This window comes from Heteronotia binoei, chromosome 6 (assembly GCF_032191835.1).
Source record: "Heteronotia binoei isolate CCM8104 ecotype False Entrance Well chromosome 6, APGP_CSIRO_Hbin_v1, whole genome shotgun sequence".
Taxonomy (NCBI): domain Eukaryota; kingdom Metazoa; phylum Chordata; class Lepidosauria; order Squamata; family Gekkonidae; genus Heteronotia; species Heteronotia binoei.
The window spans coordinates 42,537,942-42,559,010 of record NC_083228.1 but is presented as its reverse complement, the minus strand read 5'-3'; the positions used below and the strand labels follow the sequence as shown (position 1 = coordinate 42,559,010).

At 40.6% G+C, this 21,069-nt stretch overlaps 1 protein-coding gene across 1 annotated transcript in view; it reads left to right on the top strand.

Annotated features, from left to right (window-relative positions):
* Window positions 1–21,069, top strand: part of ADGRA1 (adhesion G protein-coupled receptor A1) — a 538,647-nt gene that overhangs the window by 170,908 nt on the left and 346,670 nt on the right. Inside the window, exons 4-6 of the mRNA XM_060241372.1 lie at window positions 3,514–3,585; window positions 11,920–11,991; window positions 13,548–13,711. Of these exons, the coding sequence (XP_060097355.1) occupies window positions 3,514–3,585; window positions 11,920–11,991; window positions 13,548–13,711 (308 nt within the window). The remainder of the gene's footprint in view (window positions 1–3,513; window positions 3,586–11,919; window positions 11,992–13,547; window positions 13,712–21,069) is intronic.

The window sequence follows — 21,069 nt, the reverse complement described above, 5'->3', positions numbered from 1 at the left end:
GGCGGTCAGAGCCTTGCAAAGGGTCTTTTGCACTCATGGGATTCCCGAGACCCTCGTAACAGACAATGGGACCGCTTCCACCTCCCGGGAATTCCAGGAGTTCTTGAATCAGCACATTCAGTCCACGCTTTTCCATCCAGCCACCAACGGCCAAGCAGAGTGCATGGTGCACACCACTAAAGAGGCCCTGGGTCACATTGTACAGGGAGATGGGGATCACCGCCTGGCAGCCTTCCTGTTTGATAACAGAATCACCCCCAACCCCATCACTGGGTTAAGCCCTGCCGAGTTACTAATGGGGAGGAAGTTGATCACGAGGCTAAATAGGTTGCATCCTGACCGGGCTACGGACCTCCGCAGTTCCCCCCAAACCAGGGAAGCTGCTAGGGGATTTTTTCCAGGGGATCTGGTATACGCAAAGAACTTTGCAAGCAGGCCAGAGTGGTTAGCCGCCCGAGTGCTGCAGGTCACAGGGTCCCGCTCCTACGAGGTCTCGTCAGAGGGGGGCCAGATCCTAAGGAGGCATATTGACCAGCTGCGTCATCGCACATTGCCGGAAGAACCGACAGCGATCAGGGGAGTGGGAAGCGGGGGGAGTACTAACAGCAATACCCCCGAAAGCTGCCCAGCCTATGCCGGCTGCACCGACTATGCGGGCGGAAGAGCACCACAGCGGAGGGAGCATCCCCCCCAGAGAGGAGATTCTGAAACAGCAACAGGTGACGGACAGCCCTTTTCCGGCATCACCCCACCATGAGGAACCAGCCACCCCGCCAGCCACGGCAGCCGCTCCAACTTCCCAAATAATCCCGGGGAGGTCGACCCGGGAACGCAGGGTGTCAGCCTACTTGAAAGACTTCATTTCTTGAACTAGGGGGAGAGGAGTGTTGTGTCTTGCAATTCAGTCCTGAAATTACAACACAGCGGACCGCAACGGAGGTGTTCCTCTGCACAGTCTTCCTTGGTAGTTTCCCAACCAAAGACTGACCCTGCTTAGCTTCTGAGATAGGTCCCCGGATGTAGCTCCGCAAATACGCTCCGCCAATCAAGATCTGTGATGGGAAGTTTAACTGGCCAGGATTGGACCTGGCCAGACTTAGGGTTGTTCCAGGGTATGTATATAATCGGGACCCGGCCCGCGTTGTCTCGCCTTGTGATGTACTTGCTAATAAAGCATGTTGCCTTCAACACGTCTCGTCACTCAGTACCTTACAGCAGTGTTGTAATTTCAGGACTGAAATGCAAGACACAACAGATGGCAAAAACCTTTACCCTTTCAGAATGAGGGCAAGGCTGATGCAGGAGTTTTATGTTGCCTTTATGTAACTAAATCTGATTGCTTACACAGTGTTAAAATGTGATTGTGGACATTATGTAATTTCTGATTGGCTGGGATTAATGTTTGAATAAGAAGACACTGCTTGGAAGACTGAGTCAGCAGCAGTCATGGATCTCTATGTGTGGAAAGCACTGTTAACTCACAGCTGACTTATGGCAACTCTGTAGGGTGTTCCAAGGCAGGTGTCTTAAACAGAGGTTATTTGTCATTGCCTTCCTCTGCACAGTCTTCCTTGGTAGTTTCCCATCCAAAGACTGACCCTGCTTAGCTTCCGAGATCTGACAAGTTTGGGCTTTGCTTTATCATTCCACATCCAGTCAGGGATCTAACAGTAAAAGAATGTGAGAAAGTGTGGGTGGGATTGTTGAACACGCTGCCTCAAAAGCTCTGGTTAATGCCTGAAATGGAAATAACTGATCATTTAGAACAGGTAACAGCCCTGAGAAAATGTGAGAGATTAGTGTTGAGAAATAACAGTAAGTTGCAAATCATGTCATGGCTTGACACACTTACCTGTCTAAAATGGAGTGCAAATCTTGAGGCTGTATGCTGAGGAATTTGAATCTCTTTTGTCTATCTTCCCTGAAACTTTGTGGACCCCACATCCAAATGAGGTTGGTACCATAAGGGAAGCAGAGCCTGTTTCAGTAGCTCTGAAACCTGGATGTAAATTGCCTAGAATTCCTCAGTATAGGTTAACAAGAGAACAAGTGGAAGGAATACATCCAGTAATACAATCATTATTGGAACAAGGTGTTTTGTGTGTACTTTCCCCTTTTATTCTGTTTTATTCTGGTCTAGGATTGCCAGCTCTGGACTGGTAAATTTCTGGATATTTGGGAGTGGAGTCTGGTGATGGCAGGATTTAGGGCAGGGGTGGGGGACCTCGAGGTCACTTGGTGTGGCTCTTGAGGTCACTTGGTGTGGCCCTCGGGTATTGCTGGACCAAACCGAGCCATGTGGCAGACTCCTTGGGGCCTGACTGGCCAGCGAGCATCATGGTGCCCAGCTGCTCTGTGCAGCGGCCTCCCCAGGGCCAGGCAGGGATCACAGGGCTCAGATGTACTGTGCAGCAGCCTCCCTGGGGTTTGGCTATCCAGCCAGAATTGTTGCAGGGCCTGGAAAAGTTACTGTCACAATTCAGTTTGCATTTGATTATCCCAGATGGTGTGACCTAATATGCTAATATTAGGGGATGTGGTCTAATATGCTACTTAGTTTCTGTTGGGCTTTTTTACAAAAAAGCTTTGGACCTATGCATTTGCCTAGGGTGGCGGGCCATGTGTGTGTGTGCGCATGTGTGCGTGTGCACAACAGATTAGGCTCTCCCCACATGACTTCAACTAGAAAAACAATTATTTGCATTAATCTTGCTGGCCTGAATCATTCTCCCTTGGCGGAGCACTGTTTTTTAAGGTGATAATTTTTATGGCCCACGAATGATGTTATAAATATCTATGTGGCCCTTGGCAGAAAAAAGGTTCCCCATCCCTGGTTTAGGGAGAGGAGGCACCTCTGTGGAGGTAATGCCATACACTCCACTCTCCAAGGTAGCCATTTTTTCCAGGGAAACTGATCTCTGTAATTCTTGGAGGTCTCCAGGCCCCACCTGGAGGTTAGCAATCCTAGCCTGGTACTTATTATTACTAGCACTCTTTGCTGACCAAACTAAAATCAAAATATGTGTCTTAATTGCAAGATAAGAAGAGCTGACTCTTTTAGCATCAAAATATGGCCATGCAGGGAGGTGATGGTCTCCATTGTTTGATCCAGCAGTGTCTATTAAGTGCATTATGTGTATAAATTACCTTAAAATTATTGAACAACTCCAGAAGTGATTTTTGTTTTTTTAAAAAAAACTATTATCAAAATCAGGATCTATGTTACATATAACAGATCTGTATGAATAGTTTGTGTTTTATATACTTTTTGGCACCTCTATGTATATTATTAATTTATAAAGCTGTTTATTTAAATATAATATTTTTCCATAAAAGATTCCTCAATGCTGGATATTTGTCTAAGCTTTAAAAAAAGTTCCTACTTTTTTTAAAGCAATTTTCATAAGCAATTCTAAAGAATTTTCTACAGGTAAAACTTGTCATTTTATGACTATGCAATTTACTTTCCAGTGTAACTGATGCAGTTTCTCCCCATCCCTTTTCTTCTTTCAGAGATCTTTCTAATAATAGAATTGGTTGCTTAACATCTGACATATTTGTAGGCCTTAAAAATCTTCACAAATTGTGAGTATGGCTTTTATTAAAAGCACACCTACTGGTTTCAGTTAGGGAAACCCAAACATTTGTTCTGGTTTACAGTAACCATAAATTTTACAGTATCATGCAAAAGACAAACATGTGCAGTTCATAACACAAAATCTTCTCTCTGTTTTGACAGCACACATCAACTACCCCTCCCCCCATGTGAAGTTGATTAGAATTTGGGGCTGAGATTATTTGTGTTCTTGTGTGTTTCATGTTGAAAAGCAGCTTCCATTTTCAATCATTATTGACATATCTTGTTCTTTGTCATCTTTTAAAAATCAAAGTAACTACTGTTTCATTGTACCATTTCTCCTCTTCATCATGGTCTTCAGCTTTACTCCATGAGTCTGGGAATTATTAGGAAGGGAACTGAAAACAAATCAGCCAGTATCATAATGCCCTTTTATAAATTGGCCTCATTTGCGGCCTCATTTGGAATACTATGTACAATTCTGGTCACCGCACCTCAAAAAAGATATTATAGCATTGTAAAAAGTGCAGAAAAGGGCAACTAGAATGATTAAAGGGTTGGAACACTTTCCCTATAAAGAAAGGTTAAAAAGCTTGGGGCTCTTTAGCTTGGAGAAACATCAACTGAGAGGTGACATGATAGAGGTTTACAAGATTATGCATGGGATAGAGAAGGTAGAGAAAGAAGTATTTTTCTCCCTTTCTCACAATACGAGAACTCATGGACATTCAGTGAAATTGCAGAGAGGTAAGGTTAGAACTGATTAAAGAAAGTACTTTCTCACCCAAAGGGTGATTAACACATGGATTTCACTGCCACAGAAGGTGGCGACGGCTACAAGCATAGCCAGCTTCAAGAGGGAATTGGATAAACATATGGAGCAGAGATCCATCAGTGGCTATTAGCCACAGTATATTGTGGAACTCTCTGTCTGGGGCAGTGATGTGCTGTATTCTTGGTGCTTGGGGGAGGCACAGTGGGAGGGCTTCTGGTGTCCTGGCCCTACTGATGGACCTCCTGATAGTACCTGGGTTTTTTGGCCACTGTGTGACACAGATTGTTGGACTGGATGGGCTATTATTATTATTATTATTATTAGCCTGATCCAACATGGCTTCTCTTATGTTCCTATGTTCTTATGTTTGTTTTATCAGGGCCATTTAATCTGACAAAGATTTATAAGTAATGATGAACCAAAAGATACCTGGGAGGCAAAACCATGTGAGTTGCTATAGCCAATCATATTATATATAGCTGTGAGGTTCAAACCAGACTGCCCAACAGAGCCTGCAATGAAGCCGATCCTGTGGGAAGAACTCTTCCTGTAGGGTCACCTGGGGCTCTGCTGGATGGTCTGGTACAAACCGAACTGCCCAACAGACCCTGCAAGTCATTTCAGTGATCCCTTGGAAGTGGGGTGGTAGTGGTGGTGGAGGGAAAGGGATAGCTGAAATGGCTTGCATCTATTTTAAAAGGTTAATATACAATTTAAGGGTCAAAATATAAAAGCAAAATAATTTTTGGTCCTTAAATGGTGAATTAACCTTTTAGGTTCTTGATTCCAGATTTTGGGATAAGTTTCTTTCCCCTCTTTGTTTTTTCCTTTGCATCTATTTTAGCCTAACAGCTGATGGGCACTTGAGCCCAACTGTTAGGTGGAAATAGATGCAAGCCATTTCAGCAATCCCTCTCACTCTCCCACCATGAGCCCCATGAACCCCTAAAAAACTACATAGAAAGCTGTGGGAGGGTCATGGATAGTGATAGTCATGAACCTTGGTTTGCAAACCATAACCTGGCAATTTTTGTGGTGAATTTAGTGTTGTGGGAAGGTTTATGCCCATCCCTAATCACTATTAACTAGTCAGCTGAGCATCAACTGTGATTAAACTTTTGATTCTATTGTCCAGAACTTTTAAGGAAAATAAAACTTGTTCATTATATTGCCAAAGATTAATTTCCAACTCCATGAGTCTGCTCATTTATTCAAAATAGTTAATCTTTCAGTCCGCAAGCTATAGCTGGGCATCATGCACCTTAAACATTTAACTCCTGTTTTGCTTAGAGGTTAATATGTGTCATTTATATACTTCAAAGAATGCTTTCCTTATAGATAGCTGCTATAAGCATTCGCCAGCAGCAGATAATGTGCAAATTTCTATCTTTAACTTTTTAGAAAAGGGTGTATGAAAGATTCAAAATTATAGTGGAAGTAAAAACAGTTTCTGATATTAATGGACAATTTGGAGACAAATTAGCTGATCAGAAAAACCAATAATCTTCTCACTAGGTTGCTTTCATAGGTACTAACACAGTCTGATCAATTTTAATGAAGTAGTCATTGTGTTGTTTGGCACTAATTTAAGCTGATTAATTGTTTGCTTTGTACACATGCAGCCCTCAGTCCTGTCGGCTCTTAGTTTTGTTTCTGTTACATTAGTTAAAAAAAGAAGTACAAAACATATCCTTGTTACTAAAAAGAAAAACCTTGAAAAGAAAGCCTGGAGGAGACTTAGATTAGTAGTTCCCCTGCAGTTAGTACAGCATTCAGAAAGCACGGGTCTTTGGAAGCTGTGATGTTCCTGTCCTATTTCAAAGGCAAGGCTGTTGCCAACATATTTTCATTTTAGTTTTTCTTTCTTCCTTTGCCCCAGTTTGATGCTAGACCAGATGGGGCTAAGAAGTATGTTTTCTAGCTATTTTCATGACAAAAGGCAATGTGAATAGGACCTCACCTAACTAACTGGTATCTGCAGTAGAACCATATGACTTGAGCTCAAAGAGACCTGCTTCATTAGCTTCTGCAAAAGAAAAGACTGTTGAACAAAATAAATAAATAAATAAATAAATAAAGTGAAAGTACAAGTGGCCAACCACAACCCCCTGAAAAGCTAACAAGCAGAACACAGAGACTCATCATCCCTCTTTTTGATTGGCCACTGTTCTTAGTTTTTGTACATTTTTCTAAACTGAAAAGCCCAAAATTATTTAGCTTCAAAATAAATAAATAATCAAACAAAATAAATAAAGTGAAAGGCTAGGTAGTGGTGGTAAAATCTCAGACAGCCATTTAGGAAAGTTGCAGGGGTGTCAAACATGCAGTCTGGGGGCCGAATCAGACCCCCAGAGGACTCCTATCAGGATTCCGAGCAACTGGCTGTCATCTGCTTTCCTCTCCCTCTCTCCTGCTGCATCATAGTTTGCTTTGCCAGGCTTGCTCAATTGCACAGGACCTACAGAGCAAAACCTCTGTTTTCTCCTCCATTGGCTGAGGCTTCTCCTTTGGGGAGGAAGGTGTGGGGAGGGAGAGCTTGTTTTGCCAGGTTCTCTCAATCACACAGCAGAGCTACTGAGCAAGCCTCTCTTCCTTGGCTGAGGAAGAGAGGCTGAGAAGCCTATTGGCTGAGGCTTCTCCTTCTTCTGGACCCCTGGAGAAGGAAGGAAAGAGCCAGAGCTCCTGGATCCCATGGGAGAGATACAAAGAAAGCACCTTTAAGACCCATGAGTACTTATGTTTTACGCATGTTTTGGTTTAATTATTTTTTAAAAAACCTCTTTAGTTGTGTTTGTATGTGTCCTTTATAAAGTTTATATCTCTGCCACCTGGCACTACGTTTTATGGCACACATGACCCGGCCTGACAAAGTCTCATTTATATGAAATATGGCCCTCATAAGAAATGAGTTCGACGCCCCTGACATGCTATCAATATGACGGTAGAATGGGAATTTTCCTTCTTAGCTTTTACTTTTTTTGCAACTGAAGGATATGTCCTGGATGGAATTCCTTATTAAGGAAAATATTAAATTGGTGACAGGAAATTAAACAATAGCAGGATACAAACCAAAGAAATAAAGTTTTTAAATCACCAATTTGATAACCAAACCATGACACACAAATATAAAAATAGCATTATTAACATAAAACAAATATAATGAGTAGGAAGCAATATCTGACAAAGAAAAGAAAGACAAATGTTATGAATTGGAAGACATATGTCTAGGATAAGTTCCAGTGGTTGCCATTAACTCAAAAAATCTACTTACAACTGCAGTGCAGCATTGGTTAAGACTTAATGAAGGGATGTCATTTCATTTTGAACCATGGAAGAAGAGGGGAATCAAGTAAAATGAGGTGAATCACATGGTATATACACAAAGATTGAATGGTTTTATTTTTTTGATAGAGAAATGATGGAGTGATGGGAAAAGACAGAGTGGAGGTTAAGAACAAAATAAGAGACTTACTATATTAGAACAATGGTCAGTGTAGTCCAGCAGTCTGTTTTCCACAATAGCCAACCACATCCCCCTGAAAAGCTAACTAGCAGAACACAGAGGCTAATCATCCCTCTTTTTGGTTGGCCACTATTCATAGTTTTGTTCATTTTTCTAAACTGAAAAGTCCAAAATTATTTAGCTTCATAGCAACTATTATTCTTCATCATTTGAAATGCCTTCTCCTACAACTTTTCAAATTCCATGACTCTTAAGTTGTACTTTTTAAAAAAATGGACAAATAGAATGGTGTGGAGTTGTCCAAAAGTGTCTGCAAAAGTTTCAGTAGTCAAGTAGGGAGAAGATAACCAATTCATGAGCCGGAGTCTTAGCTGAAAGATGGAGAGGAAAGGGCAGATTTTGCAAGGATTTAAAGGGGGAATAGCAAGATAACAACATACAATTCAATCTATGGAGAATAGGAGAAAGTGAAATCAAAGGAAAAGCCAAGTGTGCATGCCTAGTTGAAGGTGATATGGTTGATAGATATGATAAGTGATCAAAGAAGGTAAGGTGTGGAAGGAAAGATAATTTGGACATGTTGCATTTGTAAGAGTGAAGAACTATCCAAACAGATATATCAGACAGGCAGATGGGGTTGTAGATTGGAGGTCAGACAGAGAGGAATAGAATGGAAGTCAGCAGCATATGAATTTTATCTCAAACCCTAGGATTTAATGAGGTCACTGTAGAGATAAAAATATTTGGGGACTGGCTATAGTTAATTATGTTCAGATGGCTGAAATATTTTGCACAGGCTTGGAGTCTTTCTGATTACTTCACACCTTCAAGAGTTTGGGCTCAATCATCCTTGACAGATGTACATAGTTTTGCTTTATTGTCTTCTTTTCAGTTGGGTAAGATTTTTCATTGTGAGAGTCTTCATGTCTCATAATTTTTTTTTTATAATTGGGACCTGGGTTTTAAAATTATCACATACAGTTATGTATGATTGATTTTATTTATGAATGTATTTTTCCTGGTTTCAATTTAATACTTGCATATGATTATTACTACAGTGGAAGATTACTGGAATGATTCACATCATATGACAGATGTGGCTGACAGTAGCTGATAGCTAAAAATATGCCTGACTAATATACTGGACTGACTTTTTCTTACTTATTTATCCCTTGGCCATATTTATGTCTGGTGAACTGCTCATGTTCTGCGTGTGATTACAAATGACACATTTTAAAGCAGCAAATTTTCCTTATCTTTCTAAAAATTTCTCAGTGGGCCATGCTTCTTGTTCTAAGGATGAGCTACACAGATTGATTTTCAAGAGTGTAAAGGGGCTTTCAGTAATTCATGCACCTCTTAGGAATACTGTGTTCAAAATACCAGGTAGTACTGGAGATGTGGTTTAATAATATAAATAGATCCACTTCGATAGATCTGAAGAAATGAACAGCTCATTTTTCTTTATAAATGTTCTGATCCATATTAAGTGGTGCATTAGCATCTTAAACTTTAGACAGTTGTTTGATTAAAGGACTGAATAATCATCAGCAGTTAGCTGTACAGTATCATAGAACCACTTCTGTGTAAATGTCACTGGGGCAGCTAATTGCTCTCTTCATTGCCAGTAACAAGCAAGATACAGGAAAACAGAATAAATCCACTAGAGTAGAAATTGAAAATATGTGTTCTAAAATGTGTACATTTAAAAAGATCACTGTAATCACAAGTCCTGTATCGTCCACGCAATAGAGAATTACATCTTGAGTCTACAATGGACTAATAGGGGCCTAACCATGCTTTACTTGACCCCATGGATTTTACCTCAGTTTTCTCTTGGGAACAGACCACCCTAAGAATATCCACAAAATTCTATTAGGATAGGTTTTTCAATTGCATTTCTGCCCTCTTCTCTCCCTCTCCCCTGACTGTACTTTGGTTTAAACTTGTTCTATGGGAAGTACATTTTCCAGTACTCAACATAATGTTCCCCCATCCCCCACCCCCTCAGTATGTGAAAAGATGGTTTCTGAAAGCCTTGAGAGTCTGTGATACCAGGGAAAAAAACAACAAAAAATATCTGTGTATGGTTATAGAAACTGCAAGGCAACATTTTTTTAAAAAACAGACTTTGCTTAAATTTTTGTTGTTCTTGCTTTTCAGCATGCAGTCAGCAAGTTTGCGGGAGGGTTCTATTTCTTTTTCTTTCTTTTTTGTAAAGCCTAGCAGGAACTTATTTGCATATTAGGCCACACCCCCTGATGTCACCATTGTTTCACACAAGGCTTTTTTGTAGAAAAGGCCCGGCAGGAACTCATTTGCATATTATGCCACACCCCTGACAGCAAGCCAGCAAAACCCTGCAAAACTAGACCTTTGTATGCTGGAAAACTATTTTTAAACTTTTTTAGCATACAGAATTTTGAAGGGGTTTCTGTTGCCCTTCCATCTCTTCGGAAAAAAGGAGGGAATTACATCTTTATTTCTTGGTTTTCTGCTCTTTTGTGTGCTGCTAAAATTTATCAGAAGACGCAGAAACCCTGATAGAACTGAAGGAATCTACATCCTTATTTCACATATTCCCTCATTAACTTGCCTAACAGTGGGAAGAATCTTATGAATGCCTTACGAGAGCTTTTGTTTGAGTACCCAATTTCCCACACTTTGCTAGATGGACTCCATTTTTAAGTGATTTTCTGTTTCACATGGGAAGTCTTTATGCTCTTCCTGGACATCTCTGAAGACAAGGAGGCTGTCATGGAAACTACACAATCTGGAAAATGATGTGTGGTGCTAAGTTTACCCACTACTATGTGGGGTTCTGGCTATGGAGAACCTGCGTCCCCCCCAAAAAAGTGACATGGCGATCAACTGACTGTCACCTTAATCAAAAGAATCCTATGGAAGTCAAAGTCCACTGCATAAAGAGAAAATGGTTTTGCTACATGGGCTTATCCATATGTTTTTTGTAGCGGTTTCAACATTATCAGGATTACATTCCAAACCATATCAACAGACAAGAGAGAAACATATTAAGCACTGGTGGAGGTAAAAGTGGACAAATGGAGTTTTTTTCTTTCTGTACATAAGAACATAAGAGAAGCCATGTTGGATCAGGCCAGTGGCCCATGCAGTCCAACACTGTGTCACACAGTGGCCAAAAACCCCAAGTGCCTTCAAGAGGTCCACCAGTGGGGTTAGAAGCCCTTCTACTGTGCCCCTCCAAGCACAAGAATACAGAGCATCACTGCCCCAGACAGAGAGTTCCAACAATAAGCTGTGGCTAATAGCCACTGATGGACCTCTGCTCCATATGTTTATCCAATTCCCTTCTTGAAGCTGTCTATGCTTGTAGCTGCTACCACCTCCTGTGGCAGTGAATTCCGTATAATACTATAAATTTAAAGATGCACCCGATGAAGTTGATGGGAAACAGATACAGGACAGACAAATGGATATACTTCTTACACAATGAGTAATTAAATTGCTGAATTCCCTGTCATTAGTGATGTCCATGAACATAGATGGCTTTAAATGCGGGTTGATCATATTCCTAGTGGATAGTTCCATAGCTACTAGCTATGAGTAGAGGGAATCTTCACATTTAGAAGCAGTAAACCTATGAAACCCAGTGCTAGTTTGCAATATTAGGGGAAGGCCTTAATTTCTGTACTCTGAGCAACTGTCCAAATGCTGTTCCTATGTAGGTGCAGTCCTTTGATTATGTCTGTGTGTGACCCTGACTCCCCATTATATTTGAATGTGTAGTGGTTTCCTACAGTTGTCTTCTAAAGGCATGCATTACATGTATAATGCTCCACTTTACATCAGAGCCCATGGACTGTGTTAATGTTAATTCCCCCCAGTAGTCCTGTTATCTTTTTGACAATATGACACTACTGACTAATATTTCCACATACTGGAGCCAAGATGAAAACAGATATTTTACCATGTTGTGTGTATGCGTCCATTATTTTTGGCTGTAGCAACAAAGAAAAAAATGAGCAATGCATGTTTGTATTTTACTTTTTTCTACCATTGTAAAATGTAACACAAAAACATATTTCACTGTTTTTTTAAATAATCACTTTTTATTCCCCTTAGGAATTTATCAGGGAACATTTTTTCAAGTCTCATGAATGGACTTTTTTCTGAGCTCTTAGCTTTGAAAGCCTTGTAAGTATAGCTTCATTATGTAAATGCCCTCTTTTGGTACCATTTCCACATATAAACTCAGTACTATTTATCCATCATTATCTAGAGTTTGGGTATTACATGTTCCTACTATAATTAATAAGGGCTGAAAACAATATTACTTCCATGGTTAGATTTTTATAAAATGTATGCTAATTACTTTCTGTAACTTGGACTAATTTCAGATCTCTGGAATATTAAGCAATTGTGCTGGATTCATGATGGTAAAAGCTGCAGTAATAGCTTTATAAAGAGGGGTTTTTCCTCCAATTTGAAGTTGACTTTAAAAACACTGAAGCTTTATGGTTAATTTCCCTTACATTTTATGAAGGGATGAATGGAAGCAGAGGACAAACAAATTAATTCTTTACAACATTTACATAAAACCTCTTAGATGTTCTTTACAGCCATACTTAAGATTAAATGCAAATATTAGATTTAAAACATTTAAATGTTTCTCTTGTTGGCAAATAACAGAGTTTTTATTAAACAATAAAAAGACAGATGAAAAATTAACTAGAGTGTAGAGGACAGACTGGGATGCCAAATTTATATACATACGGAAGTTAAATTCTGTGGGGTCTATACTTTTATTGACTTCATTGAATTAGGAACTGAATATGGTCCCTGTTCAGTAAAATGATGGAAATGTGTAACAAAACATTCTTTTTAAAGAAAGTGCTCAGAGATCACACTAATTTTTTTTCAACTAACATCCCAGCTCAGAATATGCACCAACTATAACTCAGTGATTCTGAAAATTATATTTTATTTGATAAGCATTAGACATGAGTGCTCTATAGGTCTAAATATAATTAAATATAAATTTATACATCTTCTTGATCATTGTACCAGTCTTGGGAGAAATGGTGCTGGGCAGTCCTTGAGGTGTGAAAGTGTATAATCTTTCTGAATTGAAGTAAGATCTGGTCTGATCAGCAAGGATAGGAAACCATCTGGTAAACCCTAGCTATATAGTTTTCAATGTAATGGAAGAAAACTGAGATAAAAATGTAAGGAAATAAGTAAATGTACTATTCTTGGTTGATTCTGTTAGTAGAAACCATGTATCAAACGATAAGTAAAATAGTTTAATTAACCTGGGCTTCAACTACTGTATAATAGTAGAATTGTAGCTTAGAAGCAGATGGCTAGATTGACCTTCAGACATCCATAAGTGGCAAAACGTGTTATTCACAGTTATTGAGCTTATGGCATTTGGAGAAAAATACTTTCCTTGCTTTAGATATCAGCTTCAGGTTGACTGCACACACATAAAACAGGAAGTATATCCATATATCTGTAGAAAACAGGATGATGCATGCTAAACACTGAAACAAGGTACACACTATATGTGAACTGTCTAAGGAGATGGTGTACATGTATTTCATCAATGTCTGAAGCCACTTAGAATAAAGTTAGACCAGGCACCTAGGTAGCTGGAAATTGGTGTGCTACAAACATAGTGTTCTAAACAGTAATTTTAAAAGGAAAAATATGTGCCTGCCATATTTATTTGTTTGGGGTTTGACTTTTAGACATTTCTATACTGATTCGCTGATATGTGATTGTAATCTCAAATGGGTCTTACACTGGGCTAAAAATGCGTCCGTTCGGATCTCTGAAGAAACGGTTTGTGCATATCCCAAGAGTTTACAAGGAGCTGTATTTCGGAACCTGAAGGAAAATCAACTAATATGTGGTGAGTTGTACACTTTTTAAAAAGCATTTATATATATATATATATATATTAGTCTTCAGGGGAAAAATATATTGAAGGATAAAGTGGCAACTTTTGTGAATGATATTGTTGAATTTTGAAACTACCCATTTTTGGAACACAAATTTGCTGAGCTTGTAATGCTTGGCTGAATAATAAATCAAGTGTCATTTCCGCAAGGAGTACTACTCCATCTCAGAGTGAAAAGTGAAAAGTGAAATTGACAAGCACCTATAAAACAGTTCAGGCACAGAAGAATGGTGTTTGTTCTTTTTGTTTGTAATTTTGGGGGAAGGCCACCTCAGAGAGATGTGCAATAGTCCCTCAAGTATGATTTTTGCAATGTTCCAGGGAACAGTGGGAAGCTCCCAAAGCCTTACGAGAACACAAAATATGCAAAAGAGGGTCAGACAACTTCAGAGATTGCACAGAACCCTTTCTCCCAAGACTGGAACTTCCCCTGGGCTTGCCAGCAGATTCATGGAACATTAAAAATCACCCTTTTGCACAGCTGAGCTGTAATTAGTGTCCATTTCTCGTATGGCAAACAGTTGAAATTTTGAGTGATGTTTTAGGGTTGCCAGCCATGGGCTGGGAAATCCCTGGAGGTTTTTGGGGTGGAGTCTCAGGAGGATGAGATTTGGGAGAGGAGAGACTTCAGTGGGCCATAATGACATAGAGTCCACCTTGCAAAGCGGTAATTTTCTCAAGGTGAACTGATCTTTGTCTGCTAGAGATCAGTTGTAATAGGAGGAGATCACCAGCCATTACCTGGAGGTTAACAGTAAGCCTAAGGGACCACAGTGACCAGTATATTGTAGAAAAAACACAGTGTATATATCCAGTGTATATATTCAGATTATTGAAACCAATAGTACAATCATCTATTGAAAATTTCTACGAAGTGTGGTCAAGTCCCAAACTAAGTCAATCTAGTTAGAAGATCCCTTGTTGCAGATATTCAAAGATATCAAAAAGATTCCAAGTGGTCAGAGGTATCAAGAAGATTTCAGGAGGTCAGCACCCTATCCCAGAGTGTCGCAGGTTTCCACAGGTTTCATCAGAATGCACAAATAATGGAACCAAAGCCTTCAGCAGTTAAGCATAGCAGAACAGAGTAACTTCTTCCTGAGTGAAAACACTGTCCAGTCAATTTCAAATTAGCTATAAGGTTGCATGGCAACTTGATAAGATACAGCCCGCATTGCAAGCTGATGGTGTCTTTTAAAAGGGGTTTTCTGAGAGATTTGTCAATAAAGTCCTTATGAGATGGAACCGGCTTATCTGTAGAACTTCCTCTGCTATGTATATGAACCTACAGAGAGAAACAGTGGCAGCACAGTACAGAACACTAAGCCAAACAACTGTTTGTATATAGTAATTAGTGCACAGTTGTTTGGGTTAGTATGTATATGAACCAGGCATCAGTTATGCTCTGCATAGCCACCATGGTGTGCATATCTGCTGTCAGTTTCCATGCATTTTCTATCATTCCCTCGTGTACTGGATTGGGCTCTCAGAAGGAGAGTATAAAGTGGCATTTATGTCACTCTTTCCAAAGGTCAGCAAGGAATAGCTGTCTTAGCAGGCTTTGTAAAAAAAGAAAGCCTTTAGCATTCACTTGTTAAACTGAGCTGTTTTTTAAAAAAGACTTAGCTTTTAATTGCTCTTGTTGTTGTGGTGCTTGATTGCTGATATATTATGGTCCTTAAGCTTTTATTTTGTTTGAATGTAATTGAGATTCTGAGCAGAGGGGAGCTTGCCTGTAACTAGCTGGTGTTATGTAGCTATGGACCCTGGTATACAGAGTAGTGCTAAGGTTTAAGAAAGTGCAAGTTTTTTTTTTAAAAAAAAACGTGAAATAAGAAGAAAATGTCTTTTATATAAAGAATGTAGAATTGTGACTGCCCTCCCCTACCTTTGGGATAATCTCATACATTTGTATGCAATATACCAGGGGTGGTTCTTATTGCATTATTTCTTCAGGTAAACATTTTATTTTCATTAGGTTATATTATTGATGGCATGAAATAAATGTCAAGTTGTATTCTTCTATTTGCCACCTTTCCAGCCATTATAGCTTTTGCTTTACCTGTACTTTCAGGTGAAGGTAATCTTTAAACTCAAAGCTTGCAAAAAGGCAGAGATGTAAACAAACACAAAGAAGAGTGGGTTTCTTACTCTTATTTGCAATAATGGAAATAGATATTCTTAATCTGGCTCCCATACAGATCAAAAAACCCAGAGAAAGAGGCCAGGTACAGACAGGGGACATTTTATACACCTAACGTACACCCAGGTTTGCAGTGGGGAAACATTTAAAGATCTTAAATTTTTGTGAAAAGACTGAGATGTCACAATGCTGCGTTGTGAGAACCTGGCTGCCATTTTGAAGGAGGTGCTTGGGGCTGAAAGAGCAAAAGCCATCACTGCATGAGTCAGGCAGGAGAAGGTGGTAAAACTACAGGTAGATGGGAGGAGAGGCAGGAACCACAGCCATTTCCTTGCCATATGTCAAGCAGGTGAAGGTGGAGGAGCCATGGCTGCCCCTGCCATCCTGCTACCATGTGAACCAAGCTGGTAGAGTCAGTGGTGCTACTTGTGGGAGGGGAAGGATGGCAAAGGAGGAACAGGAACTGCTGTCCTATTATTGTGTATGCCAAATGAGCAGAGGTAGCAGTGCTGTTAGCAGGCAGGCGGAGGAGAGGAGAAGTGGGATCCACTGCTGCCAGGGGTGGGTAGGGATGAGGTTCCTTTTACAAGTCTCTGTTTATATCTCTATAATCTCCAACCCAGCCCTGTATATTGGATTATATTCTAAACAGGGCTTTTTCAATAGAAAAAACCAGCAGGAACTCATTTGCATATAATGCCACACCCCTGACATCACCATTGTTTCCCGCAGATATTTTTTTATAAAAAAGCCCAGCAGGAACTCATTTGCATATTAGGCCACATCCCCTGTCACGTCACCAGCTGGAACTGCGTTCCTGAGCATTCCTGCTCAAAAATGCAGTGATTCTAAAGCAGTTAAAGGTTAGTTTGCTGATGGGTAGGAAGAAAAGGAATAAGCAGGATATGAGGACTTTCCAAACAGGGAAAGACTGAATAGAGAGGAAGGGGAAAATGAGCTGCCCCCTGCAAGTCCTTGTGGGTTTCTGCTTATAAATGCGTATTTTTCACAAGTTGGTCTAACTTACAAAGAACCTTTTCCTTCAGACATGAACATGTAGTAAAATTTAGATTCCCACTTAAACTCAAGCAGGAAATGATTTTCAGCAAGAACAAAATAAATGGACTCATAGTAAATTATATTTACTTCTTGTAATCCCATAGATTTGAGTTTTGGTGGATCAGTGTTTCATAACTGTAAAATAGCCCTGGGAGACAGGTACTTGATGCCTTCACCAGTTAATCCTATTTGTGTGGGACATAGGGAAAGAAATGGTATCTAATGCATGTAGAGCCTGAGGTGCTTAAAATTGCAGTGGTCAAAAACAGCAGTTTGGTCAATGCACTAAAAGCAGTGACTATGCTCCTGTAGTGTCATGACTTAGCTAGCTCACTTTTTAGCTGAAACAAATCAATGCATGTGCATGCCAGTTTTTGAGACAGCTTTGTTGGTGACATATTTATTTCCAGGATCAATTCAAAGTGCTTTAAAACTCTTCATGAAATGGGACCCAGACATGTTAGGAACCATCCTGATCTTTTGCCTGTGGTGCTGCCCTTCCAGATGGTTTGAACAGCATCAGTCTGCTGTTTGTATTTTACAGTTTGTTGTTGTTGTTCAGTTGCACAGTCGAGTCTGACTCTTTGCGATCCCATGGACAAAGTCACGTCAAGCCCTCCTGTCTTCCACCATCCTCCGAAGTCTGCTCAAATTCGTGACAGTTACATCAGTAATGCTGTCCAGCCATCTCACCTTTTGCCATCCCCTTCTTCTTTTGCCTTCTGTCTTTCCCAGCATCAGGGTCTTCTCCAGTGAGTTCTCCCTTCTCATTTGGTGGCCAAAGTATTTGAGCTTCAGCATCTGACCATCCAGGGAACAGTCAGGGTTGATTTCCCTTAGGACTGACTGATTTGATCTTCTTGCAGTCTCAAGATTCTTTGAGCACCACAGCTCAAAAGCATCTATTCTTCTGCGCTCGGCCTTCCTTATGGTCTGACTCTCACAGCCATACATTACTACTGGGAATACCATCACTTTGACTATACGGACTTTTGTTGCCAGGGTGATGTCTCTACTTTTTATTATACTGCCCAGGTTCGCCATGGCTGTTCTCCCAAGGAGCAAACACCTTTTAATTTCATGGCTACAGTCCCCATCTGCAGTGATCTTGGATCCCAGAAATGTGAAGTCTGTCACTACTTCCATGTCTTCCTCTTCTATTTGCCAAGGTGTAATGGGACCGGATGCCATGATCTTAGTTTTTTTTTTTTTTTATGTTGAGTTTCAAGCCTATTTTACAGTACTGGACTCAAACATATGTCCTATGAATAGAAGTCATGAGTTTGGCCATTGCAAGACCTTTTTACGGTGATCTTTTCTTAACTGATCATTGCTGTTTCATATTGAGAACTATTGGTGGCTTATGTTTTAAACTGTTTACTCATTTGCTTTACTATTATTTGCTTCATTGCTAATTTTGTTGTGAGCTGCCTTGGTTGTCTTTTGTGGAGGAGATAGATTAGGACCCTGCATAGACTTATCAGCAGCAAAAAGGAGGCCCATGCTGGCATTGCCAACAATGCAGTGACATCACTTCTGGCGTGCATTGCCAGTAATGCAGGGATGCTCTTGTATTTTGGCAAGAACTCAATAGTAAAAATGAATTTTCGCATAGAGTTTTTGCCCATATACCAGAGCATCCCTGTGTTATAATAAATTAATGTCACTTCTGGCGCATGCTGGAAGTGGTGTTGCCAGCAATGCTAGTCTAGGCCTCTTTTTCCTCCCAGTAAGCCACCCCCCACACCCAACAGTTAACAGGTTCTACCTGGCAGCCCTGGGATAGATTGTAAATTGTCAAATAAATAATAGGATCTGGTAAGAAAGAGAAATTGTATTTGTAATGGAACTCAACAAAATGGAAAAGGAGACCCTAGGAGCTGAGTGGAAGAGCATAGACTTGCCAGACAAAAGTAGACATCTGAATTTTTGCAAATGGAAGCATGATATGATCATCACCAATGTTATCATTTAGTGTTTTCACTTAGTAAAAACAGAAAAAACTGGTAATAGACTGGTAGTGGGAAATCTAGGCATACTGATTTAACAGTTGATGTAGTTTGTTTCATTTCAGCAGCTTCATCTTAAAGATTTATTGGAGTTTTAAAATTATTGCTGAATTATTGTTCCCCATGGTATATTTTGTTCACAGTATAAAAGTGAAGTCTGTGCTGAGTGTTTTTCCAGTATTATAAAAAATATATTATCTGTCCCTTTTATTTTAGCAGTTTCCCCCTTATATTTCTTTCAGACTTCATAGGTACTTAGAGGGCAGGAATTATGTCCTAAAAGTTACATTTTCAGAAATACCAAAAAGTTGATTGGCATGAAGAGGGCAAATCTACATACATGAGCCCATTAGGGGAGGGCGAGATATAAAATAAATAAATAAATGTCTGTGCTCTGCTGTAGATGCAATTTGTATGAACCAAATGCAACAGGTAAGAGATAATCTAGTTGTAGAATATATAAAGAAAAACTTGATCCTCTTCCCCAAAGTCCAGTCTTCTGCTGGAGACTGCAGTCTGGGCAAATGTGAAAAAGAAAGTATAAGAGCGAATCTATATATGATTAATATTACGTTTAGATTGACCCTGAGTAATAAAGGTTGAAATAAGAGTCTCTGGCTGCGGTCACACTCACCATTAGATCCATCCCTAACCCGTCACTATTATACCCCGCAGCTTTTTTACAACGAATTTCCTGATCAGACATCCCTCCATCCTTAGGTTCTAAGCAGCGTTGGTCCCGTCGTTGGTTGATCAGAGGTCTCAACCGGACCTCATTTTTTGAGATGGCATTCCACACTCGCGCAAGTGCAGTACTGTGGGATATTGTGCTTGGCTTTTTTTTTTTTTTTTTAAAGGTGCCAGAAAAGGTGGGCGATCTGACCCCCCCCCTCCCAAATTTAAACACCTGGCCAGGGAGGGGAAGCCCAGGAGTTCTCTTTGCTGTCTCTCTGCCTGGCAGGGAGACGGCAAAGGTGGGTCATCTTCCTCCCCCCCCCCATTTAAATAGGACAGGGTAAAAGCCGGAATGGGCCAGAACAGGCCAGAATGGGCATCAAACAACGTAGACTGTCACAAAAAATGAACACCCCGCCAGGGTGTTTAAATGGGGGGGGGGGGGAGCACGGGAACTCTCTTTGCTGTCTTTCCGCCTGGTGGGGAGAAGGCAAAGGTGGCCGATCTGACTTTTCCTCACATTTGAACACCCCACCTGAGTGTTTAAAGGGGGAGTGGGAAGCCCGGGAACTGCCTTTGCCATCTCCCTGCCTGGCAGGGAGACAGCAAAGGTGGGCGATCTGCCCCCCCCCCTTTAGGAAAGGTCCCCTGTGCAAGCACCAGTCGTTTTTGACTCTGGCATGACGCTGCTTTCACGAAGTTATCATGGCAGACCTTTTACGGGGTGGTTTGCCATTGCCTTCCCCGGTCATTACACTTTCCCCCCCCCAGCAAGCTGGGTACATATTTTACCGACCTCAGAAGGTTGGAAGGCTGAGTCAACAATTGCTGGCAGAATGATATCATTTGGAGTGGGCTCTTGCAGGGAAGCGGATGTGCGCTTGCGATGAGTCAGCTACAATGGAGCGTTCAAACATAGAAAGTACGTGTGGGAGTCATTGGAAGCATTCTTATTCCGGATTTAATGTACTATCAAAAAAGTCCGCGTCTTAGTCATGGCAGTTTGGGACATGAATGAGCCAATGACCATTGCCAGATGCTGATGTTTGGACAACCGCATAAAATCCGACATGCATCTGGCTTTCATCCATGCCCATCTTGTCAGTTTATGTGCATCTGACCTCGGCCACAGTACAGTAGAAGTGAATAGAGTTGCCAGATCCTGCTCAGGAAATATCTGGGGATTTTGGGGATGAAGTCAGGAACAAGGGTGTGACAAGCACGATTGAACTCTGAAGGGAGTTCTGGACATCACAGTTAAAAAGACTGCACTCCTTTTAAATTCCTTTCCTTCACTGGAAATAATGAAGGATTCTTTTCGGGCTCAAAGAATTGGACACCCTTATCCAATATATTTAAAACTTGGGGGTCTTTTTGAGGAGAGGCATCAGATGCTATGATGAAAATTTATGCCTCTACCTCAA